The 27,630-nt window shown below is 44.5% G+C and overlaps 1 protein-coding gene across 1 annotated transcript; it reads right to left on the bottom strand.

Moving 5' to 3' along the window:
• Nucleotides 1-23,818: 23,818 nt before the first annotated feature.
• LOC133754723 (phospholipid phosphatase 2-like) lies at nucleotides 23,819-25,276 on the bottom strand. The gene is made up of 3 exons (XM_062185168.1): nucleotides 25,241-25,276; nucleotides 24,095-24,271; nucleotides 23,819-23,983 (listed from the first exon to the last, which is right to left on the bottom strand). Exons 1-3 carry the CDS (start codon nucleotides 25,274-25,276, stop codon nucleotides 23,840-23,842), a joined length of 357 nt encoding a protein of 118 aa, XP_062041152.1. The 3' UTR covers nucleotides 23,819-23,839.
• Nucleotides 25,277-27,630: the final 2,354 nt, after the last annotated feature.

Here is a 27,630-nt window from a genome sequence, read left to right as displayed (position 1 = left end):
TCTCAGGCCCCTGGTAACCACCATTCTGTTCTGTCTTTAATTTGACTTTATTATATTCCACATATACATTAGAGTATGTGATATTTAACATTCTCTATGATATTTCAAATAGTGTAATGTCCACATTGATACTTTTGGATCCAAATTGTGAAAAATGTCAGAATTTCCTTTTCTCCAGATCTGATGCAGTATTTCACACTTTGATTTTTACTTTTTGATAGTATCTATTTTAGCCTATGTGAGGTAGTAGACATTATGGTCTTTATTAGCATCGCTGAGCCATTTTTCCTATGATTGCTTGCATGTGTTGATTGGAAAAACTAATTAAATACTTTGTCCATTTTTATTACAGTATTTCCTTTTGCAATATGTATGTTCTTTATATTATTCCATTAATCATACTGTCATCTGCCAAGATTTTCTCCCATTTCTTTCTCTTTTAATTTTTTCTGTTAGTATGCAGAATCTTCAGTTTTTTAAAATATTTATCTATTTGAAAGGAGAGTTACAGAGAGACAGCAAGAAACGTCTTCCATCCTCAGGTTCACTCTCCAGATGGCTGCAATGGCCAGAGCTGGGCTGATCTGTATCCATGAGTCAGGAGTTTCTTCTGGGTTTCCCAAACAGGTGCAGGGGCCCAAGCACTTGGGCCATCTTCTATTGTTTCCCAGGCCATAGTAGAGAACTGGTTCAGAAGTGGAGCAGCCAGGACTCAAACCGGTGCCCATGTGGGATGCCAGCACTGTAGGTGGCAGGTTTTTCAGTTTATCTGCTACGCCACAGCGCTGATGACATCTTCAGCTTTTTCCCCCCTATATCCTTTTATGTAAGACAAACAATCTTCTTGCATTTCATAAATACAAATTTAGGATCATAGTGATCCTACCCATCCTGCCCTCTCTCTCACCTGCAGCCCCACCCTTCTTCCTCTTCCCTCTCCTATTCCCATTCTTATTTTTTGCTAAGATTTATCTAAGATATAATTTCTATTAACTTTAAACAAAAAAAAATTAGCACTAAACTAAATAAAGAGTTCAACAAATAGCATGCCAGGAAAAAAAAAACAAAAAACAAAAAAACTGTCCCTCAACAGTGGAGACAAGAGCTGTTCAAAGTCTTTACATCTCAAAGTGTAAGTTTCAATTCTATAGATTACCTTTTAGGCATTCTTTAGCTACCACAGATCAGGGATCAGGGTATTTGTCTTTCTGTAAATGACTTATTTCACTAAATATAATATTTTCCAGTTGCAAATGAAAGGATTTTATTTTTGTTTTTTTTTTCCAATCCTACTTTCTTATTTTGCTTTTGTCACCTGTGCATTTTATTTTATGGACAAATAGAATAATGGAACGTCAAGGCTCCCATTGTGAAGTGTAATGTTAGAGAAGGGAAAGTGTTATTTACCCTGATTTGATCAATACACATGGAATAAAAGCTCATATGTATTCCATAGATATATACAATTACTGTCAATAAAACATTAAAAACTCCATTTTACTTGGTGTATAATATTGTGGGTTCTAGAAATATTTAAGTTAGTATCACAATTAATATGATCTCTGGAAGTAGCTTATTAATACAAACATAATCTAGAACACATGGACTGACATTTTGTCCTGCTAAGTGGAGCAATCAGGAGGCAGTATTTTACCTTAAATTAATGATTAATATTTTAAACTGTTTCATGTAAGAAAAAAATAAATTATTTCTTAAAGTGTACATGGAATTAATTAAAATCAGGGCAATATCAAACAAGAAATATGGAATTAAATGCTAGGTTAATTTTAATGCAGAAACTTCTGGAAACATATGTATAGTTCTTTCACACAAAATATTATCCATGAATTTTAAGGCCCCTCATATTCATGGTTTCAAATATTTTTGAACTAAAATGAACATATTTTAATTTCGTATTCCACAAAATACTTGAAGCCCCCTCATATTTATTGGTCTTTTAATTTCTTCTGTGAAGCCCAAACTCATGAGCCTGTCTGTGTATTCCTAACTGTCCCGTGTTTTCAGTGCATGTTCCATGCTTTGTACTATTTTGGGAGTCATATAATCATAAGCACAGTATAAAATAAGCCCATTTTCATTAATCCCACAAATATTTCATATTGTTTACAGTACCTCTTCATTGACTATCAGTCTTAGACAGGTTTTAATCCAAATTCTATCTCCAGAGATCGACCTCTTCTGGACTGTCCCATAATTGGAATCAGATAGTGTTACAGTATGTGTGGTTTTGCTTTTGATTTCTTTTCTCTCTTTTTTTTCCCTTTTTTGAGTTTCATTACTTTTGTTGTCTGTCATTTTGTAATTATTTTTGATTTCTAAATAGTATAGTATTATAAAAGATATACTACATGTTGTTTTTCCATATCAGTATTTGGGTTGCTTTCACCTTTGGCTTTCCTGAATATTGCTTAAGTGAGTATTTGGGTGCATGTGGGCTTTGTCTCTTTTAGTTGCATACCTGGGGAAAATACTGCCGAGGCGTTAAATAATCCCATGTGGAGCATGCTGAGAAACTGCCAAATTATTTCCCCTAGTGGCTTCACAGTTTTATTGGAAGTTTGTGAGGGTTCCAGGTTCCCCATATCCATGTCAATGTTTATCTATGGCTGAATCAGTCATTTTACTGAATGTGAAGTTGGATCATCTAGAGGCTTTGATTTGCATTTCCACAATGACTAATGTTAAGCATACCTTTTTTGAAATATTAAAATCTCCTACTGAAATCACTGCTTCATTTTATTGTGTTTTTAATTATATTTTATAATTTTAGTATAAAATCCAAGGTCTTATTTTAATTTCTTAGTGCTATTTTCATTCTGTGATGATACATTGAATGTTATCATTAATTATATTTTCAGAATGTTCATTGTTCCTATATAGAAATATGATTGATATTTGAATCTTTTATACTTTGCAACATTACTGAATTGTACTTTGAATGAGTTTGTAGTAAGTTCCTTAGGATACATTTTGCATACAAGATTATGTGTTACTGTCCACTCTGCCTGTCAAAAAAAAAAAGATTATGTATTAGGCATTACAAGCCAAGTTTTCACTGTTGTTTCTAATTTGGAGAGTTTATTTTTTATTATAAAATCTTTTATTTAGTTTTTTTAACATTTATTTTATAAATATAAATTTTTAAAGTACAACTTTTGGATTATAGTGGCTTTTCCCTCCATAATCTCCCTCCCATCCACAACCATCTCATCTCCCTCCAATGGCTGCCACAGCCAGTACACTGTGCTGATCCAAAGGCAGGAGCCAGGTGCTTATCCTGGTCTACCATAGGGTACATGGCTCAAGCACTTGGGCCACCCTCTATTGCACTCCCAGGCACAGCAGAGAGCTGACCTGGAAGAGGGGCAACCAGGAAAGAATCCTGTGCCCCAACTGGGACTAGAACCCAGTATGCCAGAGCCACAGGTGGAGGATTAGCCTATTGAGCCACGGCACCGGTTAGGAAAGGTTCTTTGAAGCAGTAGTGTTTGGGCTAGGATGTGTAGGATTATATACTGTTATTTTATATACTGATGGGAGCTTTGTGTAGGCATGAGAATGTCCACAGCACTTCCTTTGAAGGCATTTAACAATGTGCAAGAGAAACTCAAATGTCAGTTTCTCAATTTGAAACAAGTATCTGAGGGTAGAATTTAGAAAACATTCAATTTGGCTCCTTGTCTTCATTTTTTTCTCTTATGTAATCTCACACACACCCAAGAAGTCACAGGGAAAATCCATAATGAATATTCTCTTTTAAAAAAATGGAAAATCACAATTTCATAATGAATGCTATTGAGTGGATGTGTTTTACTGAGACAGTTTCATTTCAATTTTTTATTTTTTATTTTCAAGGCAGAGAGTGACAGATCTTCCATATACTACTTTTCTCCCCAAATGTTGGCAGTAGCTGTGGCTGGGCCAGGCCTAAGCTGGGAGCTAGGAAATAATTCAGGGTAGCAGAGGCCCAAGTCGGTAGACATTACCCCCTGCCTCTCAGGGTGCACATTAGCAGGAAGCTGGAATCAGAAGCAGAGCTCTGAAGCTATGGCTTGCTCCCAAACTTGCCTTTCAAATATTCAAGAGTATTTTACACAGTAAAGCTAATGGAAATGTGGAAATAAAACATAGTTTACTTGCTGAAAAACAAACTGAAAACTGTGCATAGCTATTTTCTTTTTTTTTTTCTTTTTCTTTTTGACAGGCAGAGTTAGACAGTGAGAGAGAGACAGAGAGAAAGGTCTTTCCATTGGTTCACCCCCCAGTGGCCCCTATGGCCAGCGAGCTGCACCACTAGGAACCAGGTGCTTCTTCCTGGTCTCCCATGCAGGTGCAGGGCCCAAGCACTTGGGCCATCCTCCACTGCCTTCCTGGGCCACAGCAGAGAGCTGTACTGGAAGAGGAGCAACTGGGACAGAATCTGGTGCCCTGACCAGGACTAGAATCTGGGGTGCTGGTGCTGTAGGCAGAGGATTAGCCTAGTGAGCCCTGGCACCAGCTGATATTTTCTTTTTTTAAAAGATTTTTATTTATTTATTTGAGAGGTAGAGTCACAGACAGACAGAGGCAGAGAGGGAAAGGTCTTCTGTCTGCTGGTTCACTCCCCAAATGGCCACAATGGCTGAAGCTGAGTTGATCAGAAGCCAGAAACCAGGAGCTTCTTCCAGGTCTGCCATGCAGGTGCAGGGTCATCTTCCACTGCTTTTCCCAGGCCATAGCACAGATTTGAGTTGAAAGAGAGCACCCAGGTGTTGAACCAGTGCCCATGTGGAATACTGGCACTGCAGGCAGAAGCTTAGCTTACTACACCACAGCACTGGCCCAACATAGATATGTTTATAATGTGCATTTCCCATGGACTTTTTGAAGATGTCTTATCTTTTTTATGCCTGCTATTTGTGTTTGAGGAGCTGGGTGAAGCAGGGAATTCTAACACTACACTGGCTTTTCTTTTTATGATGTCTATTTATTTGAAAGGCAGAGTTGGTGGGAGCCGGGGGAGAAGGGGAAAGAGATTTTCCATCCACTGATTCATTCATTAAATGACCACAACAGCCAAGGCTGGGCCAGGTTCAAGCCTGGAGCTTCATCTGGGTCTCTCATGTGAGGGACAGAAACCCAAGTACTTGGGCCATCATTGGCTGCTTTCCCAAGACATTAGCAGGGAACTGGATCAGAAGTGGAGCAGCTGGAACATGAACTGGCACTCCTTTGTGATGCGGACATGGCCTGCAGCAGCTTAATGCTCTGGCACAACACCCTGCCCCTTTATTTCTGTTTCATGGAGATCATCTTTTAATTTCAGTACCCAAAGTAGAGACCCAGGACCTGCATCCAGGCTTCTAAGCACATGAAATGTATCAAAGGATCTTCAAAAACTCATTGCAAAATACATATTATGGAAAAAGTGCACTGATTTTTTTTTGCACCACAATAAACTTGTGTCTATTTTTTTTAATGTATTTATCTTTTATTTGGGTGGTGGAGGAGAGAGAGGGAAGGAGAGATTCAGACTGAGTGATTCCATCTACTGGTTTAATGCCAAATACCTGCAAAGGGGCTGGCAGAGCTGGGAACCAGGAATTCAATCCAAGTCTCCCACATGAGTGGTATTTACCTGAGCCATCGCTGCTGCTCCCAGTGTCTGCATTAGCAGGAAGCTGGAGTCAGGAGCCAGAGCAAGGAACCTAAGCACTCCACTGAGACATCGATCACCTGCCATGACCTAGCTCATAATTCCATTTTCCATGAAACTTTTTTAAGAGTTACAGAGAAGGAGAGGCAGAGGGAGGGAAAGATGGGATGGGGTGAGGGACAGAGAAAGAGAGAGAGAGAGATTAATTTTCTTCTGCTGGTTCACTCCTCAAATGGCCACAACATCTACTGTGGAAGCCAAGAGCTTCATCCAGGTCTCCCACAGGGGTGAAGGGGCCCAAGTACTCGGGCCATCTTTCAGTGCTTTCCTAGGTACATTAGGGAGCTGGATCAGAAGTGGTGCACCCAGGACTCGCACCAGCACCCTATGGGATGTGGCGCTGCAGATGACAACTTTACCAGCTATGCCATGGTGCCAGCCCCTTTACAAGCTTTTGTAGCTTCTTTTTATCACCAGGTCCATGCCCTGGTTCCCATGCTGTGTCACCAGGAGAGCTGCAATGCTTCACCTGCAGCCTGTTTACTGTGCTAACCCGGTGGTCCTGGGCTTTGCTTTCTGGCTTCCCAGCCTGGCCTGCCAGTTCTGTGCACAAGCATCTCATGAGGGTTCTTTGTCATCTTACTCCCACTGGAGATCCAGACTCTGAAATATTTGTAGTATTTGTCGCTCTTCTCTTAGTTCATGTGTTCCCTCACCTTGTGGATATTTATAGGTTACAAGTTCTGCCTGCCTTGGAAGACTTGTCTGGCAGGGTTTGGCACCTCTCTCCTCTTTGTGTGTGGGGCCACTTGCTTAGCTACCTTGTGGGGACAGAGGGTGGGGCTGGCTCAGGAATGCAGGGAGGAACTGGCCATGGTGGGGGGCCCTCCTTTCCATGCCTTCTTCCCTATGCTCTCCACTTGGGCTAGCATCACAGTCCCATCAGTGTCCATTGGGACACTAAGTTGCTGGGGACTCCTTGTCTGGGAAGGGTCCACCTTAGGTTCCCAGGGACAGGATCTGTTGAGAAGAGAGAAGGTGTCTCTTGGGAAGCATGGCCTGATGGCAGAGTTTGAAGCTGAGTTCACTTTCAGACAGCTTGCATGGGCATTTTCTGTCTTCGTAGTGCAGTGAGCGGTGCAGTGAGCCAACTCTAGGTTCCACATCCTGGTCTCCTATGCTGGCTCTGTCATTGCTTAGCGGTGCTGTTTTGGGCAAGTTACTGCATTTCTCTAAGGCCAGATTCTTGTGTAAATTGGGAATAAGATCTACATAGGATAAAATACTGATTATATAGACATCGAACCACAATAGAATTTAAATAATGTGCTCAACAAGCAGAAATTGTGCTACCTATATTAGGATTATTATTTGGAAGGGGTTAGCACTGAGACATGGAATGAGGACAGGTTATTGAGAAATTAGTGCATAAGCCCAGTGTTGGTGACATTGGGAATTTAATTATCCATCAGTTCCTTATGGAGCATGGTTATTTTAGATTCCTGACAAGGTTCTGCTCTACTTGTTGGCTGGGTGACCTTAAACCTCTCTAAATTTCAGTTGCTTTACCTGTTTGTCAGAAGAAAATGAAGATAATTTCTGCTTGGTGGAATTGTGAGGATTGAAAGAGATGTGTGTAAGCTGTGGTGCTGTGGCTGGCACAGAATCTGATAAAGGCAGAAACTCTTATGTTTACTTCATGCTAACCTTTTGGGCACAGTAAAATCAATTAGTGTTCAGTGGTCGTTCTGTTTCCAAATTTGTTGACACATTTATGTTTTAGTTATCCAATGAAAACACACAAGATGTTGACATTAACCCGTAATTAAATACGGACTCTTTAACCATTCCTGCTTTTGCAGAATTTCTGTCTTCCTTTGGAAGCTGTGGGCTAAGTTCCTCAGTATAAATCTAGCATCTGTCACATGGGTCCTTGTCCCTCACTTGTCCAGGCACCTGGGATTTATATAAGCATTTTCTAGGCAGAATAATCTGTTTCTTTATCTCCCAGCATCTAGCAGGGTGGTTCACCTGTGACAGGAGCTTGAAATGGTGGCTCTTAGTTAGATTTTCTGATTAATGTCTTTTCTTTCCACTGACAGACTGTGCCATAGTGATAGTTTTTGGTGTTTTATTTCACACTTGAACACTGAGACAGATATAACCCATTCTCTCTCTCTCTCTCTCTCTCTCTCTCTCTCTCTCTCTCCCTCTCTCTCTCCCTCTCTGTCTCAGCTTATTATTTGAGAGGCAGATTTACCCAGGGAGAGAGAGAGAGAGAGAGAGGTCTTCTATCCAGTGTTCACTCCCAAAATACCTGCAACAGCCAGATCAAAGCCAGGAGCTTCTTCTGGGTTTCCCACGCGGTACAGGAGCCCAGGCACTTGGGCCATCTCCTACTGCTTTTCCAGGCCATAGCAGAGAGCTGGATCAGAAGTGGAGCAGCTGGGACTTGAACCAGTACCTGTATGGGATTCTGGTGCTGCAAGCAGCAATTTAACCCACTATGGCACAGTGTTAGATCCTAGATAGATTCCATTCCCTTAACCAAGGAATTTTGGAAAGAATTGGTGTATTTGTCAAACAGTATGTTCCACATGTTTTTCTAAACATATTTACAAACAATGGCTCATCAAATTCTTAGTAGAGTTCAGTGCAGGAGGCCAGTGGTGAGCCCCATTGCATGGGTGAAGGAAGAGCAGAGAGGGTGAGCAGCCCACCTGAGCACACAGCCCCTGTGTGAACCCAGACAGCTGCTGGCTCCAGGGGTGGCTGCTGGTGATTTCTATCCTCATTCCACTCCTCCTGGCCTCCTTTGCCAAGTGCTTGAAGGTGTCTCTCCCCATTGGGATCCCCCAGAAGCCACTTTGTCTTGACTCTTGGGCTACTTTCAACATGGTAGCACTGAGGAAGTCAACAACAGGGTGAAATCTGGTGCTGGGTGACCTAAGAGATGTTGATGCTGGTGGTGTCATGGGGGAGGATGCTGTTGCTGGGTGGGGGAGGAATCCCTGGTCATGTCCCAGCATGGGGCCACACTGCCCTTTTGTAAGTCTCTTGCATTGAGACTCCTTCCCCAGGAAACAGCTATCCTTTTAATCTTGTGCTAGAAACTTAAAGTGAATGTGACATGTGGTTTATTTTTAAGTTTCTTTCGAATATTAGTTTAGAGAAGTACCTGGCCTGTGGCTCCAGCTTCCCGCATTTCCTTTCTGCTTTCACTGTTTAAAGGGAAGACTTTCCTTAGGAGAATTAGATCACCAGCTGGAGGCCTGGATGGCTTCTCAGCAAATTGTGAGCATTTGGGGTCCTGCCCAGGGTGGCAGCTTGTGCAATAGCACTGAGTGAAGGCAGGCAGACATTACTGCCTCAGATCCTAAGGTGGGAACAGTCTCGGCTACAGTGCTTGTCATCCTTCCCACTAAGGTCTGGGAGGACTTCTCATCTAACTTGCAATGCCTGGTTTTCTGGTTTTTGTTTTTTTCCCCTTGCTGTGTCATTGGGTTTCTCCAGGTGTTTTGAGTTGCCTGGAGATCTGGCTCCCAGCTGGCTTAAGAGCAGTGGTTGTTAACGTTTTCTGGGTCATTGATCACTTTGAGAGTCTGAAACTCATGGACACACTCCCCAACACGCATACATGCACACACACCCGTGCGCATGCATAGGAATGGTTTTGTTCATAATGTCTTCAGTGCTCTAACCCAGACTTCAGAGAGTGTGACTGCTTACCACCTCTGCCCTTCCCTGTGCCAGCCTCTTCCTGGCTTGCCTGGCTCTGAAATTCAGATGCCCCAGGCCTTGGGTGGGGTTCCAACCTGATAAGCTCCTTGTAGGGTGATAGATCCTAGGGAAAGGCACTGATGACATCTAACCTACTGCCGGTTTGGCTCAGCAGTACTGCGCAGTGCCACCACCAAGCAATGGCTGACAGAGCTGCCCCACTGCCAAGAGTCCAGAGAGAGAGGATTGGACGGCTGATTGACAGCTCAAGAAAGATCAAAATCCAAGTTTAGAAGAAAGAACCCTGGTCACTGATTGTTCCACGTGCACCTCCCACAGCAGGATAATATTTGCATTTGAAAGCCTGAGGAAGTGAGTCCCAAAGGGAAAGAAAAACTTCCCCTCAGACTCCATCAGCTATGGTCACCAGGGAGGGAAGTGTCCCTCCCCACGCCACACTGAATTCCAGGGGCTCAATCACCTTGCTGTACCTTGGCACATACTGTTCTCTACCTGGAATGCCCTTCTACTTTTCATCCCAGGAATGCCTGCTTGTCAGCTCCCAGCTCCAGGCTTTGGGAGAATGACTGCTGTTTCATCTCTTTGAGTGTCTGTTTCCCATCTGTAGATTTGGGAGGCATGATGTTGGTGCAGGGAGAGCACCTGAGAGAGGGTTTGACTCAGGGAGGATTATTGATTGAGTGTTAAGCATCACGATTGATATTGATTAATTTGAAAAGCATCATTACAGTTTTCTTCCATCTGCTGATTCACTCCCAAATGAGAGCTTGACTGACTGATTGATTGGTTATCTTTAACTACTAGATCACTCCCTAAATGGTTGCAGCAGCCAAGACTGGGCTGGTCCAAAGCCAGGAGCTGGGAACTCCATCCAGGTCTCCTACATTGATGACAGGCACACAGATCTTAAGGCATCCTTGCTGCCTCCCAGGTGCATTTGCAGGGAGCTTAAGGGAAGCTGATGGATGTATCCTGCTGGGGTTATCAATGTAATAGTGCAGTTTTAGAACTGGAATAGGACTTCACCACTCTGCCACCTCTCCCTTCACTAATGAAGAAGCTGAGGCCCAAGTAGGTGACAGCATTCTGAGGTCGTGTCAGGGGTGTAGAGAGGGATCTGTGTCATCAGTCACCACGTGCATGGCCAAATCATGGGCTGGGAGCCCTGAAAGGAAGGGCTCCTATCCATTCTTTGTATAGAGTGGGTCTCTGTGTTCTGGCACACAGCCTCTAGAAAGCTTTCTCGGCTCCCTGGGAGGTCTCTCCTCTGTTCCTTCCTAACTTAATTTTGCTTAATTTAAAAGCAGTGAAAGCCAAACCTGCTGAAAAGGTATTTGGTTTTCCCCTTTATCAGAACAAAGTAGAACACTGAAGCTAATGACAGTGTTGGATGCTTTAACCACTCCATCTAGTGATCGATATGCCTGTCCCAAGTTTTTGTAGTGAAGTATAACAGTGTGCCATCTTATTTTATAATCCAAGTGTAACCAGTTATTTTTTTTATCCTTCCTTTCTTGACCGGAAGAGTAGACAGAGAGAGAGAGAAAAGGTCTTCCTTTACCATTGGTTCACCCCCTCAATGGCCACTGCGGCCGGTGCACCGCAATGATCTGAAGCCAGGAGCCAGATGCTTCTCCTGGTCTCCCATGCATGTGCAGGGCCCAAGCACTTGGGCCATCCTCCACTGCACTCCCGGGCCACAGCAGAGAGCTGGACAGGAAGAAGGGCAACTGGGACAGAATCTGGCACCCCGACCAGGACTAGAACCCGGTGTGCTGGTGCTGCAGGTGGAGGATCAGCCTATTGAGCCATGGTGCTGGCCCAAGTAAAAAGATATAATAGGTCTCAGAAAGTCCTCTGCAGTTGGGTCATTGTGTCACCCACCCAGATCCCTTTTATCAGCTTCTCTACAGCTGTGTCCTTTCAAGTTCCATCTTCTTGGTGACTACAGTTTTCAAGACTGATAGCCTGGGCCGGCGCCATGGCTCACTTGGTTAATCCTCTGCCTGCAGCGCTGGCATCCCATATGGGCACCAGGTTCTAGTCCCAGTTGTTCCTCTTCTGGTCCAGCTCTCTGCTATGGCCTGGGACAGTGGTGGAGGATGGCCTGAGTGCTTGGGTCCCTGCACTCAGGCCCAGGAGGAAAAACTTGGCTCCTGGCTTCGGATAGGCATAGCTCTGATTGTGGTGGCCAATTGGGAAGGTGAAGCAATGGAAGGAAGACCTTTCTCTCTGTCTCCTTCTCTCACTGTCTCACTTTATCTGTCAAATTAAAAAGACCAACAGCCCACCAAATTAGACTATTGCCTGCAGATTTCCAGTGTTTTAAAAGTGCTGGTGCTGGTGCTGTGGCATGGCAACTAAAGCTTCCACCTGCAGTGCTGGCATCCCATATGGGCACTGTTTGGAGTCCCAGCTGGAGTTCTGGTTGCTCCATTTTTGATCCAGCTCTCTGCTATGGCCTGGAAAAGCAGTGGAAGATGGCTCAAGTCTTTGGGCCTCTGAGCCAGCATGGGAGACCTGGAGGAAGCTCCTGGTTCATGGCTTCAAATCGGCCACCTGGGGAGTGTACCAGCAGATAGAAGACTTCTTTCTCTGTCTCTCCCTCTATCTGTAACTCTACCTCTCAAAAAAAAATGCTTCAATTTGATAATGTCCCCTTTCAAAATATAGGTCAGTTTGTGATAATTATTTTTAAAGTTAATAACTTTTTGAAGTGAAAGAGGAAAAATGGTTTTGCAGAAATCAAACAGTAGTAATTTTCTAATTAAGTGCCCAGATTGAACTTGAGCTTACATAAAAATTATTTTGGTTGTAATCATACAGTTAACTTCCGAAGGCATCTAGGTCCTTTCATCAGCTTTGGTCATTTCAGACAGTCATACTGATTTCCATACACTTGAACTATCTCTGAAGGAGAAAACTTACCTGTTTCGATTCTGATCTGTTTGTGAGCCAAGAATGAAGAAGCAGCTTCATTGTAATAACTTTTTTTGACATTTTTTCCATATGTTAGCTTGAAACTTATAATTTTTAAAAATACTATATTTTTAAAAGATTTATTTATTTGAAAAGTAGAGAGAGGGAGAGAGGTCTTCCATATGCTAATTCACTCTCCAGGTGGCCGCAATGGACATGGACAGAGCTGTGCTGATCTGAAGCCAGGGTCCAGGAGCTTCTTCTGGGTCTCCCACACAGGTTCAGGGGTCCAAGGACTTGGGCCATCTTCTACTGCTTTTCCAGGCCATAACAGAGAGCTGGATCAGAAGAGGAGCAGCCAGGACTCGAACCTATGCTCATATGGTATACTGGCACTGCAGTTACCCTCTATGCCACAGCACTGGCCCCCCAAAATACTATGTCTTACAGTTCATTTATTCCACATAGATTGATTATGTGCCTACCATGTGCTGGGCACACTATAAACTGCTAAAGTTTAAAATTAAATAAGGCCCTTTTCTCATTTGGCAAGGATGAGGAAAAGATAGATGATTACAGTGCAAGAGAATCAGTAGTTATCACTGGGTGTGATTTATTTTTAATCTATTAGTTAAAGCCAGTTTAACGTTTATTCTTAATAGCTTTCTGCAATGCATGTGGATCCTGGATTTCACTGTTTGGCATAGGGTTGTCACCTAGCTAGGTGCTATGTTTGGAATGTTTGTCCCCCAGTAGTCATGTATTGGAACTGTAATCCCCAAAGTCAGACATTAACGGTGCTGTGAAGTGTGGTAGTTTGGGAAGGTGATTGGGTTGGAGGGTTCTGCTCATGGAATGATTCATCCTTACATGGATTCATGTTTTATCAAAAGTGTGGCTTTGTTTGAAAAGCAAGCTGTCTTTGGCATGCTGGTTGTATCTGGCCATGTGATCACCTAGGTCACCCTGGAACTCAGCCATGAGTCCTTACTGAATGTAGCCCATGACCTTGGACTGCTAGCCTCCAGAATGATAAGAAGCAAATTTACCCAGTCTTAGGTATTTTTTTGTCTGTTTATTTGTTTTTTAATTTATTTGAAAGGCAGAGACAGCTTCCATTGACTAGTTCACTCCAAATGCCCACAACGGCTGGAACTGGGCGTGCTGAAGCCAAGAGTTCAGGAACTCCATCTAGGTCTCCCAGTTGGGTGGTAGTTCCCTGTTGATTTGGACCATCATCTGCTGCTTCCCTGGCACATTAGCAGGAAGCTGGAAGGGAAGCAGAGGAGGTAAGACTGAAATTGGCCCTCCAGTATGGGATCTAGGCATCCCAAATGACAGCTTAACCCACCATGCCACAGTATCTGCTTTGGTCTTGAGTATTCTGTTACAGCAGCAGAAAACAGACCAACATATAGCAGGCCAACACAATTAAAACATTTTAAAAACACTTATTTGAGAGACACAGAGAAGAACCAGCTCGTGTCTGCTGTGACTTGAGGCTAGGCCAGGCTGAAACTGGGACCTGATGATTGAATCCACTTCCCCATGTGGGTGGAAGGCCATCAGTCCCAGCGTGACATCAGTGGGGAGCTGAAATCAGGAGCTGCATCTGGGAATGGCTGGGAGGAGCCAGCTAGTCCAATGATGACTTACCACCAGGACAAGCACCAGGGAGGATTCTGTGACATGGAGACCTACTCCCACGTGCACACACAGATCTCTTCTCTCCTGCAATAATGGTGCTTAGCAGTAGACACTGGTTATACAGTTCTGCTATGCGAAGGAAGAGTTTTACATTTTTTATTTTCCAAAACCCACTTTTGTTTTGCACTGATCTCTCTTTTTTTTAATTTTTATTTTTCTAAAAGTCTTCCTTCCATTGGTTCACCCCCTAAATGGCCACTAGGCTGGGTGCTGCACTGATCTGAAGCCCGGAGCCAGGCACCTCCTCCTGGTCTCCCATGTGAGTGCAGAGCCCAAGGACTTGGGCCATCCTCCACTGTACTCCCGGGCCACAGCAGAGAGCTGGACTGGAAGAGGAGCAACCAGGACAGAATATGGCACCCCGACTGGGACTAGAACCTGGGGTGCCAGTGCCGCAGGTGGAGGATTAGCCTAGTGAGCCACGGGGCTGGCCTGAACAAATTTTTTTTTTAATTTATTTTTTATTTTTATTTTTGACAGGCTGAGTGGATAGTGAGAGAGAAAGAGAGACAGAGAGAAAGATCTTCCTTTTTGCCGTTGGTTCACCCTCCAATGGCCACTGTGGCTGGCGCATCTCGCTGATCCGAAACCAGGAGCCAGGTGCTTCTCCTGGTATCCCATGCGGGTACAGGGCCCAAGGACTTGGGCCATCCTCCACTGCCTTCCTGGGCCATAGCAGAGAGCTGGCCTGGAAGAGGGGCAACCAGGATAGAATCTGGCACCCCAAATGGAACTAGAACCCAGTGTACCGGTGCCGCAAGGAGGAGGATTAGCCTGTTAAGCCATGGCGCCGGCCTGAACTGATCTCTTAATGACATAGTTTGAAGTCACTTGACAGCTGTTTAAATAAATTAGCTTTCCTGTAGAAAAGTAACTTTTTCACTCTGTTGCTTGAGGAAATGTTCTGAGTGATCAATTATATGGAAAGCTGCAGACAGTACTTCCCCTCATTCTGCTTGCATCACTATGCTAATGCCACCCATTTAGCCTATCTGTTAATTTGTTTTCCCGTACAATTTAATATTTTTATATTATTTGATAGGTAGAGTTATAGACAGAGAGAGAGAGAGAGAGAGACAGAGAGACAGAGAGACAGAGAGACAGAGAGAAAGAAAGGTCTTCCTTTCGTTGGTTCACTCCCCTAATGGCCACTACAGTTGGCACTGTACTGATCTGAAGCCAGGAGCCGGGTGCTTCCTCTTGGTCTCCCATACAGGTGCAGGGACCCAAGCACCTGAACCATCCTCCACTGCACTCCTGGGCCACAGCAGAGAGCTGGACTGGAAAAGGAGCAACCGGGACTAGTACCCAGTGCCCCAACAGGGACTAGAACCCAGGGTGCTGGCGCCACAGGTGGAGGATCAGCCAAGTGAGCCATGGCACAGGCCTTCCCGTACACTTTAAAAAGTACCTTCAGATTCTCCAACATAGCCCATTTTACTGTAACACCTCCAGTCCCAGGACCTTCCTGCAACTTACATGCTTGGTAAAATTTTTGCCTCGTTGAAGGACTACATCATTACTCTTCTACTAGGGCAGTTCTAAAAACATTTGACAGATGTCACACTTGTCTTTTTTCTTCCTCCAGGCTAACCATGCCTACTTTCCTCAACCGTTTTTGTATATTCGAATTTCCACTTTCTTTAACAATCCATTGCTCTTCTCTGGGTCTGCTGGTTGTCCACACCAGTCTTTAAATGGAATTTTCATGCTCTTGGCACAGCTGTTTTATGCAGAACCAGTTGGCGTTAACACATTGCTATATCTGTCACTAACATCACTTAGGACTACAGTTGTTTTCTCAACACCGTGTTTCATTGTTTCTCCAAGGCTAGCATTATCTGGTGGGCCACAGCTTGCTTCTTCCACATGGTTATAGTTTCTGTTTTTAAAATAATTTATTATGTGGAATTCATAGGATTGGATTTTATACTAATGAAGTCCTTGCTCATGGGCACATAATAAAAATTTCCTGAATGTAATTGAATAACTAAGAACTTTCAAATGTTTATACTTCCTTGTCATGATATGTGTAGCAGTGTAACCTAGAATTGTTGGAATTATTGGTCAAACTTTAAAATTGATCTTATCAGAGCCTGCCATTTGGAAAAACAAGTTCACTTCAGGAGAGTTTTGTGTTGAACTGGCATGCTGTTTTTGCTGCTTAAGAAACTTTTTAAGGAAATGACGTTTGCACGTTGTCTCAGAGCACAATGTAGCTATTTAGTATTTGTTTAGTATTGATTCTCATCTTACTCTTGCTGATAAATAGCCTGGTGGTTTTCAGTAAGGTAACAGCTGATCAACAGGATTTTCTAAATCATTTAGTTTGTAAAGCTACTGAGGTGTTTGCCTTAACCATTTCTTGCCAAGTTTAGGATGGTCATTATAGCCATTCACTCAGATACAAAGGGAAAGTGAATTTCTTCTCTGTCCTTTCTAGCAGTGAAGGCAGACAGTGAACAGGACCAGGAAGCTGATGGTGGCCTTTACTGCAGGGAGTAAAGGAAACAACAGCAGCCCAAAATGCCATTTACCTGAGATTTTTATTTTAGATGTTTATTTACTTGAAAGGCAAAGTGAGAGAGAGAGAAATGAGTAGACAGAGCTTGCTGGTTCACTCCGTGTGGACAGCAGTGGCTGGGCTAGACAGAAGCCAGGAGTCAGGACACAATATGTTCCTCCTAGGTGACAGGGACTCACGAAGTTAAGCCATTCTCTGATGCCTCCCAGAGAGCACATTTGCAGGAAATTGGATGGGAAGCAGCACCTAGGCAGGAACTGAGGCTTCTGATGTGGGATGTGATATCCTAAGTGGTGTCTTGACCACTGCTCCCGAAGCACCATGTCCCACCTCCCCTTGAATGAAAGCCAGAGGAAAGGAGGTATTCTTGCTTCCATGTCTCTTGGCTGCTCTTATAAGCCGAGTTGTAGAAATCAAATCAGCAATTTCAAAAGAAGTTTAAAAAGTTACTGTTCATAAGACAAGATCTTAACCTTTGAGATTCCTTTCTCATGGTAACATAATGTAGATGAACTGATTCATGATTGACAAGGAATTCAGCATGTAAGAGAACCTTAACTAGGCCGTCTCTGCAGTGTATGTATCAAAAAATTTCCCAGAGAGCTGGATCAGACGAGGAGAGGCCAGCTCACAAACCAGCGCCTATATGGATGCCAGCTTTGCAGATGGTAGCTTAGCCTGCTGCACCACTACACCTGCCCCTCTTTTGCCTGTTCTGAATTTCTGTCTCTTGTGACAGTAATCTCTTCTACTTTTCTGCCATATTATGAATACTTGTCAGTCGATGTTGTGGTAGTTGAACTCACACTGTACAATGGAAACTAGGAAGTGTGAGCATTTTGTTTTGTTTGCTGTGTCATCCCAGAACTGTTGACAGGCAGACATAACTCTGTGGGTAGGGTACACAATGCAATCTACAGATTTCACTATCAGTCAGGAGATCCTAATAGGGTGTATACTGCATGCCTAGGCCTGTGCTACACACCACAGAAAAGAGCTTTCTGGGGCCGGTGCTGTGGTGCAGCGGGTTGGTGCCTGAAGCGCCGGCATTCATATGGACACCAGTTTGAGTCCTGGCTGCTCCTCTTCTGATCCAGCTCTCTGCTATGGCCTGGGAAAGCAGTGGAAGATGGCCCAAGTCCTGGGGCCCCTGCACCCACATGGGAGACCCAGCAGAAACTCCTGGCTTCAGATCAGAACAGCTCTGGCTGATGTAACCAATTGGAGAGTGAACCCTCAGATGGAAGATCTCTCTCTCTTCTCTCTGCGTAAATCTGAGTTTTGAATAAATACATAAATCCTTAAAAAAAGAGCCTTCTGAACTCAAACTCCCTTAGAGAAAGCACCTGTGTGGATTTCCTTGTGTGTTACAAAGAGTGGTTACTCCAAAAGCTTTTTCAAAGCTGCTTTTACACATAAAAGGATGCAGATAGAGTGAGAGAAAGCCTGTGGTGGGTAGATAGGTGAACATAGACACACCACGTTTTATTGTTGAGAATATTAAAAATGACTATATTCAGTTACTTACGAGACATGAAAAAGGGAGAAATTACCTTTCCCCATTTCTTAAGAGGAGCCTCAAGAGACCAGCTCTGAAAAGCTAAATGTGATCCCTGGAACCTTTGTGTAACTAAAACTTTTAAGCAGAAGAGGCCCGCGGCTTGCGTGTGATCCTTCTTCGCTATATCTTGAAATTAGGCACTTTTCTTTCTTATTGTTGCCTCTAGATTGCCACGCCCACAGCTGTGATTCCAGCGTAGCAAAATGTTGTTGCGTTTGTGGTCTAAGCTTGGAGGGTCGGGGTGGGTGCTCTGTGGAGCGGAGCCTCGGGTAGTTCCTGTGCAGTCCGCGGTCGTGATGACCCCCCACTCACATAAAATGAGCTGGAGACGTGCTTGCTGGTGGCTGCTGAAGCAGTGTGTTTCTGCAATTGTAGTGATTTTGATATGCATCATCTACCTGCTTTGTTTGCACTTTGTAGTTTCGCCACATAGTAAAGGAATAGCATAGCATGATCAGAACACAGAAAATCAGATTGAGAAAATCAACATTTCTAACATTGATGTTTCACAAGACTTGGTAAAGAATATCACGGACTTTGGTCCTCCAGTAGTTAGGGCAATGTTTGAGGCACTATTAAAGTTAAATGAAAATAGTATGTTGGGTTCTTTCCTAGATGAAGTGGAACAACAGGAATTGTTAATAGAAACTTCAGTAACCCCAGAAGAAATTAGGCTTGAAAGGCTTATTGGAAATGAGCACTCGAACCCTAATTAAAAGTAAAAACAACTATTAGATAAAATTCCCAACCGCTCCCTGCCGGGAGGTTATGAGCAATACTTACTAAACGGCAGATGGTGGACACGTCCACGTTGGACCCCTTCAGCTAATTTAGAACCATTAGATTATACGGGATCTTATGATGAATGGGGATTTCGCTGGGTGAATCATGATGGGAAAAGACAGAGATGGGATAAGAGAGCAGGGGGCTGGAAGGAATACATTAAAAACAGCTTGAATGGTCTTTGGGACTTAGGTCAATACCTGTTCAGCAAGTTTCCTTTGTCTTTGGGTCCCACAATAGAAGTTAACCAGTAACCTCGCCTTCACCTTTCGTTCTTAGAAAAAAATCTTGGCAAATGGAACCACAACATTTCCACTGTGTGTCCACATTGTTCCAGTGAACTCTGCATAACCTTGCTAAGTTTCTGTAATTTGTTAATGATTCTTGCCCCCTAGAATTGTCTGTAACAGTATAAAAATTGCAAGCTTGCTCTAGAATAAACGCAGCAGCATACTCATACAACTTGAGTGTCTGTCTGTCATTTCCCCCGTCGATCCTCACTCTCCTGGACACCTTCACCCTTGTTCTCCCTCGGTCTGGGGTCTCCGGTGGAGCCGGTCCGTGGCACTAAATTACTCACAAGATAAAGCCCTGTTCTTCATTAGAGATAAAGTTTTCCATTTCAAGGCATGTTTGAGCCTTTCTATGCAGGGTAGCCCAGGACTGATGCCACTTCTTACTGAATTGAAGTTCATTAAATGAGCAGTCAGGCACTGAAATGTTGCTTGTCTTTCCTAGTGAGAGATGACAGGCCCGCTTAAGAAACATGGCCTTGGGAGTGACATCATGGCACAGTGGGTTAAGCTGCCACCTACAATGCCAGCATCCCATGGGGGGACGAGTTAGAATCCCAGCTGCACTTTTGATGCAGCTACCTGATAATGTACCTGGGTGACAGCAGAAGATGGCCCAAGTATTTGGGTCCCTGCACCCATGTGGGAAACCAGCATAGAGTTCCAGGCTCCTGGCCTAGCCCCTGCTGTTGTGTCCATCTGGGGTGTGAACCAGTGGACAGAAGAGCCTATTCTCTCTCTCTTTCTATCTCTCTCTCTCTCTGAATCTGCCTCTCAAATAAATATTTTTTTTGACAGGCAGAGTGGATAGTGAGAGAGAAAGAGAGACAGAGAGAAAGGTCTCCCTTTTTGCCGTTGGTTCACCCTCCAATGGCTGCTGCAGCCGGCTCATCATGCTGATCCGAAACCAGGAGCCATGGTTTCCCATGTGGGTGCAGGGCCCAAGGACTTGGGCCATCCTCCACTGCCTTCCTGGGCCATAGCAGAGAGCTGGCCTGGAAGAGGGGCAACCAGGATAGAATCCAGTGCCCCAAATGGGATTAGAACCCAGTGTGCAGGCACCGCAAGGCAGAGGATTAGCCTGTTAAGCCATGGTACCAGCCAAATAAATAAAAATTTTAAATTTTTTAAAAAAATATTTTAAAATAATTTTTAAATTTTTTTTTTAAAAATGTGACTGTGGCCTCTGCAGTACACTTAGGTAGTGGCCAAGCCAGGAATGTTCTCGCTCTTCCATCCAACACAGGACAGATTCTGATGTGAGGTAAAAGTTAAGTTGGAGGTTCAGCCATGAGATCCATCAGAGACTCTGGGACTGGCTGTCAGTGGCACAGTCTCGTACTTCTCTGAGGCTTGTTGTGTCCTTGATGGGGAAATGTGTCTCCTCATGTTTTTGATGGAATACAGCATGTTGCTGGGCACATCTCTGTCCATGCCACTACCAGTGAATTAGGGTGACCCTGGGCCTCCTGTTTGCTGTTACTCATACTTGTTATCTTGGGGAAGACCATTTTTTATGAATATTTCAACACAAAATTTAGTGCCTATTGTACTTTTGTGTCATGTTGAGTTCTGGTCCCTTAGTTTGTGAATGAGCTAAGCTTGGTGTTATCCCAGGTGATCATCTGCATATCCAGTTTTCTTCAGTGATTCTAAGCTCCCTGCAATCAGTAATCCTTTTTTGTGTTTGTGTTTTCTCATAGATTGTTGCTAAGCCAAAATCTAGAAATTTATCGCTATTTAATAAACACAGCAGTATTTAAGATTTTTATTGATTTATTTGAGAGGTAGAGTTACAGACAGTGTGAGGGAGAGAGAGAGAAAGGGCTTCCATCTGCTGGTTCACTCCCCAAATGGCCATAACAGCTGGAGCTGAACCAATCTGAAGCCAGGAGCTTCTTCTGGGTCTCCCACAAGGTGCAGGGGCCCAAGGACTTGGACTATCTTCTACTGCCTTCCCAGGCCATAACAGAGAGCTGGGTTGGAAATGGAGCAGCTGGGACTAGAACTTGCACCCATATGGGATGCTGGTGCCTCAGACAGGGGATTAACCTACTGTGCCACAGTAAGAGCAGTATTTACAGATATTCCCAGGCACCACAGAGAAGCATGAATTAGATATTTCTATGAGTTAATTTTTCTATTCATTTTCCACAAGTTTTTTAAAATCACCAGGTAAGTTTCTTAGTGTGAGAAGGTCTGAAAAGAATTCCAAGTGTATTACACCCTTGAACTTAGGTGACCTCTAATTGGACACAAATACATAATTTAAATATTCAGGAATGCTTTCCCCTTGGCAGTCTATGTGTTCGTCAGAGAAGATAGCTCTGAAGTGAGAGGAGCCATGTTTCTGGGATAGAGTGAGCATACTGATGTATGCTCACTGAGTAGGTGCTGGGACATGTCAGTCTTGTCCATGTTTAAATCAAATGTCAAATATCCAGGATCTGTACCATCTGATAGAAACTGGAGCTGCTTCCAACTTCTTTGCATGCAGGACTGAGTGGCAAATTTGTGCTGAAGAAAAGCGGGATTCTTATGTTCCTCCTAACAGTTCCTTAGGGAGATGCTAAGATAAGAATCTCTCACTTCTCATCCCGGACTATTTACCTAAGAAAGAGTTTCCTCCATAAACTCTACAATTCATATGGCCACAAATACTGACTTTTTTCTAGTTTCCTAAGGAAAGTAATAAATGAGGCAATTCTCAACCTAACAAAATAAGCATAGTATGTAATACATGCTTAATATAGAAAGATGGAAAAATTAAGGTCACTTACTGTCCCGCCATTCAGCCATTCAGGACTAAGCCATGTAAATATAAACCCACACGTGTACACCTTACAAAACATTTTCCCCTCTACAAATATGTATGTATGTTGGTCATTTTACAGACTTAAGCTGAAATTTATGCCCTTTTCCCCCTGAAGCAATCACTTTTATTGGCTATATAGTAATCTTTTGTTGATAATCCCTAAATTTCTAGTGGTGGTGGTGTTGGAAAATTGTTTGCCTTTGAAGTTTGTGAAGCCTTTTACTCTGGATCAATATTATAAGCACCAGTTGGTTTCCTACATTAAATTCTCAAATCCTTGTTGGTATCTGTTAGTGATACTACCTAGCTGCACTGCTGGACAAATAGTGCCCTAATGTTTAAAACACAATGCCTGCTGATTGTATTGTTTTTATGCAAGTCTGTCATCCAGGTAGCACCTGGCATGGTGTCAGGGTTATTACAAGAATTCAACAGAATCTGGGTGAATGGGTGATGGGAGTCACTCCATGCCCAGGTTGTCCTGCCTAGAACAGTCAAGTTGAAAAGGTGCTGTGAACTTTCTGGATCATGGGAGGAGAGTTACAGTTGAGCACCCTGGAGAGCAAGATTCCTCATGGTTTATGTGTTTGTCATTTAGTCAACTGTAGCAATCTTGCTAAAGGCACTTTCCCAGAGACTTGCTTAATTATGAGAAAGATGAGGGGAGAGAGAAGGTAAAAGATACAGAAAATTGAACAACAGATTTGACATAATTGGCACCTATAGATAGTGGACACAGATAGCAGACACAGAGGTCTTTCATCCACTTGTTCACTCCCCAAATGGCCGCAATGGCCAGAGCTGGGCTGATCCAAAGCCAGGAGCCCAGGAGCTTATTCTGGGTATCCCACACAGGTACAGGGGCCCAAGCACTTGGGCCACTGCTTTCTCAGGCCACCAGCAGGGAGCTGGATCAGAAATGGTGTTACCAGGACTTGAATTGGCTCCCATATGGGATGCCAGCACCATAGCAGAGGTTTAACCTATTACTACTCCACAGCACAGGCCCCAGGGCAGTTGATTTAAAAGTTAAGCTTACACCTATCATATGTAGCCATTCCACTTCCAGTTTTAGCAAGAGGAACATTAAGTATAAACCTATACAAAGACTCGCACATTAATGTTTATTGCCATGTCTATCAACAGGTGTGGGAAATATCCTCACCTGTCCACTCAAGATGGACATGGAAGTACAGTGGAAGTGATATACTCTTATACTCTTGCAAAATCAGGCCAGGCATGTGATGAGCAAGCACGCTTGAACAGTTATAATAAGCAGTTTATATCCCAACTCCGAGGTCTTGCCCCTGGTTCCTCACTGGTTAAGTACTGCAGGGTGTGCGATCTTCCTGGACTAGTCACTAAGTTAGTTACCCTCCTCCTTACTTCTATCTCTACTCTAATTTCCTCTTGTGAGCTGGCTACTCTGTAGCATCCTGTTTGTCTGCATCTGTAAGTCGACTAACAGTAATTTTCCATTTTCTTGCAAATCCCTCCTCTTTTTATTTTTACACTTTCTGGTCCCATTTTCACTCTTCTTTTTGTTCTCAAGTCATTTCTCCTAATCTGGTTCAGGATTTTGGCTACATTTATGAGAGAGGTGAGTATTGAAGCTACCATAGTCTTCCAACAGCCCATGCCACTCCCATACCCAGCCAGCTTCCATGGCCTCTGTCAGGGTAGGGGGAGCCAGGGCCACACAGCCCGGCCCCACCACAGCCCAGACAGGAGCTAAGGCCACACACCCCGGCCCCACCACAGCCCAGACACACAGCCAGGGCCACACAGCTCGGCCCCACCACAGCCCAGACACAGACCCGGCCAGGACCAGGGCCACGGGTCAGGAGGAGGCCGGGTACCCATAGTGATTGTGCTCGGCCTCGCCGAGGGTCAGCGTCAGGGACAGGCTGGGCTTCCGCTCCGGCCCCTCTTCCTGGAAGGGCCGCGGAGGCCGGGGCTTGAAGAAGTCTGAGACATAGCGGACCTGGGAGGAGACAGGGTGGGAATGTGGAGCCGGAAGAGGTTCCGGGTGGGCGGGCCTGGGTCCCGAAGGGGGCTCTCCGGACAAGGCAGCGGGACAGGGCCCAGAGCTCACAGTAAAACCAGCAACCAGCGCCCCCTGCAGGAGGCCGACGAGAACGTCACTCCAGTGGTGCTTGTGGTCGGACACTCGGGTGTAGCCCACGTAGAGCGCAAAGGCCACCAGGAAGAACTGAACCGTGGGCCGCAGCAGCCGTGCCCACTTCCAGCAGAGCCGTGCCTGTACGTACTGCTGGGGCAGGGCAGGAGGTGCATCAGGTCAGCCGGGGTGCCCACCTGTGCACCCCACACCCACCGGGGCAAGCAGAGCTCAGAGGGAGGAACTGCTTTTCTTTTTATCTGCTTCTAAGGGTCCTTTAGATGTATCACACAACTGGGCCCTTCCTTTTTGTCCCAGAGGTCCTTTCCAGCCCAAGTCCATCCTTTTCCCATGGTTGGCATAGCTGTCTCAGTAATCAGGAGCACATGGCTTGGGCGCTCCCAGCATGGTTGGAGCTTGTCTTCCTTCCAGGTCTTAATCAGCACCAACTCGCCAGGTCTGAAGTGGCTAACTGGGAACTTGACGGGGAGACTAGGAGAGGATTCCTTTTAATCTTCGAATGACAAGGTAGAGGATCTAGCCAGTCCATGGTTCCTCAGATCTGGTTTTTGGTTTCCATGCAAGGAGGTCTATGTAGGTTAGGAGCCCATGTAACGACTCAGGGCACAGGCCCATCTCCCTTCTTGAGCCGTCGTAATCCTAAAGCATGCTATGGGGAGGCATTTGGTCCCGAGTAGTTCAGTTACCAAGATTAGTTTAGCAGCCTGTCTTTTACTCTGAAATGGCCTTAACACAAGAGGTCTTCCTCCTGCAGCTTGTTTTCTGACTGCCATTGTATTTATCCTCTGACATGTTACACAGCATCCACACACTTGTCAGCAATGGTATTGATTCCCACACACTACAGTCTGTGTTGTGTCACATCTAACATGGATGTTAATTCCCTTATCATGGGTTTACTTACTATTCTCCCATCGGGGAGCACCCATTTTCCATCTGCAGTTTGAGTGGTCCCTATTCTGCGTAGTTCCTGGCCCTCCTCTTTAGTAAACCAGGTCCTTTGTGTGGCTCTAGGGATGTGTGAGATTAGATTACATAATTTAATTCCTTCTAAGGAGACTTGCTTAGCCGCTTCATCTGCAAGTCTTTCCTATAACTTACATCAATTTCCTCTTTGATGACCAGTTTCATGGACATAGCCAATTCTGTTTAAAGTAAGAGGCTTTCTAGAAGCTGTGTTATAAATTCTCCATGTGCCAGTTCCTTTCCTCCACTGTCACTCAGGACAACCCATCCACAAACAATCTCCTCCCACCATGTGGTGGGACCTCCCTGAGATTCAGCCTGACCTTGTCTGGTGTTCTGTCCTGTGACTCCTCAGCTTACTGAGCTCCATTTTTGTTTTTGGCCTAGGCAAACTCACTGCACCTTGTACTTCTTCCCTTAATAGTTCTCCTGAATTGATTTCTCATCCCACTTACCAATGTTTGGCTAATGGTTAATTTCTTTATTATATCAGGCCAGCTCTTAATTACAAGATTAACTTTTAAAAAGTCCTTGTCCCACTGGGTCCTCTGGCTCCAGCCCAGGGTATTTCCTCATTTGATCTCTAAAGTCTCTGTAGAAAAGCACAGGGGGCTTCCTTCCTCTTTATCCTGTTGAATTTCAAATGCCTTAGTGACATTTGGTGACCTGGGAGAAGATTTTTTAATTATTACCCCTCTGAAATCTTGCATTTGTGCTCAATCTCTGGGATCATTATTATTCCACTCAGGACCAACCTTTGGGAAGTTTTGTTCTGGCCCATCTTAATTGTTTTCTCCATAATCCCCAGATGTTAAACTTCCCCAGATTGCCCTCCTGCCACCCTTTGCTTTTCATGTTCTCCACCCTTAGAGACATAGGGAGGGGGCAGGCATGATAAAGGGGTCCCAAGGCTTTATGCTGGGACCCTCCTCCTCCCTTTTGAGAGAGAACATGTGAGTCAACTGCTTCATCCACCAGGAAGAAGGATCTATTTCTTCTTGTAAGGATGGGGTTTATCATTCACATAGAAAATTAGAGCTTGCCACATCCAGTCTTCATCTGAGCAAAACTTGGGCCAGAGGACCAAGGCTTCAGCATTTGGGTCTTTAGGCCAAATAAAACAGCAGTACTTAATCATTTTTTGCTTCTCTTTATGCCTGCTCTGAGGGACATCCCCCTCACCCTTGGACCCCAGCATTATACCCAGTGGACTGTCTGGGAGAAAGTTAGAAAGATCCCCCACTTTCCTAGTCCTAGAATCCTTCCCATTTTCAAGTGGTCCCTGTGTGTCAGTTTCCCTGTGTGCTCAGTCTCCCATAACTGAGAGCTCTTGCACACCACTTCAAGTTTTCCTGTGAGCCCAACCACCAAAGTGTAGGTTTGTAAGACCCCTGCTAAAAATAAATATTAAAATAATATTTTAGCAAGTGTTAAAAAGTTTGGCTGCTGACAGTAGCCATTCCTTAAGATAACTGTGTCTCCACCCACCTGCAGAATAACCTTGGGAAACTGCTCTGTGTAACTGTCTCACACAATAACACTTGCAGAAGTCTGGAAAAGAGTTGCAATAAGGTTCTGTGACCATTGTATAAACTTACCCCTTCCCTCGATAAAATTGCAACAAGAGTTTGCCCTTCAAACTAGCTAATCACCTAATGCCCCACATACATATGTTAATCAGGTGGCTATTGTCTTTAAAAACTGCTGTAACCCCTTCTCAGGGCTCTCTCGCTCTCTTGACTGCCTGTGGTGCTGGGGAGCCCATTTGCGCAAGCGTTTTATTAAATATCCTCTTGCTTTTGCATCTACTGGGCTGGAGTTTTGGGTCTTTGGGCAACCACCTGAGCGTGTTGGATTCCCAGATTTGGGGTCCTTCATTGGGGGCTCGTCCAGGATTTGGACACCCCCAGACACAATTCTGTGACCAGTTGGAGGTAAGTTACTTGTTTTATTGGTTGCATCATCTGGTCAGTGTTTAAGTTTGCACTTGGGGGGGCAGAGCCAAGATGGTGAATAGTGAAGTCGCACATTGATAATCCGGGAAAGATAGGTTGATATAAGAGGAATTGCAGTGAATACAGGGAAGGGCCCAGGGGAAAAAATGCAGAAGAAACTCCTCTGGATCTAGTGGAGGAGACACAGATGACCTGCGGCAAGAGCAAGGATGCTCACGGCTCCAGCTCTGAGTCTTCACATCCACACTGGAGGTGAGCTCAGTGATCCCAGACATTGGCTGAGGAAGTGGCAGAGAGAGAGTGGGGCTGAAGGCTGTGCAGAGAGAGCTCACCAGGCTAACTTCAGGAGAGAAGAAAGAGAAATAAGGGTGGGGGGCAGTCCGGACGAGTTTCTCTCTCCACCTACCTAGCAAAGGCAGGCAAGAGACAAAGAGCAGGCACCATTCATGATATACGTAAATGGTGCACACCCTCAGGGCTGTGCATGACATCAAAGCTGTGAGCAACAGGGCCACGCTTGTGAACTCAGAGCTGAGCTCAAATTAAGTCAAACAGAAAATCCTGACTCTG

Source organism: Lepus europaeus, unplaced genomic scaffold (assembly GCF_033115175.1).
Source record: "Lepus europaeus isolate LE1 unplaced genomic scaffold, mLepTim1.pri SCAFFOLD_288, whole genome shotgun sequence".
Classification (NCBI taxonomy): domain Eukaryota; kingdom Metazoa; phylum Chordata; class Mammalia; order Lagomorpha; family Leporidae; genus Lepus; species Lepus europaeus.
Note: the sequence above shows the minus strand (reverse complement) of the source record. Positions and strands in the feature narration are given on the sequence as shown.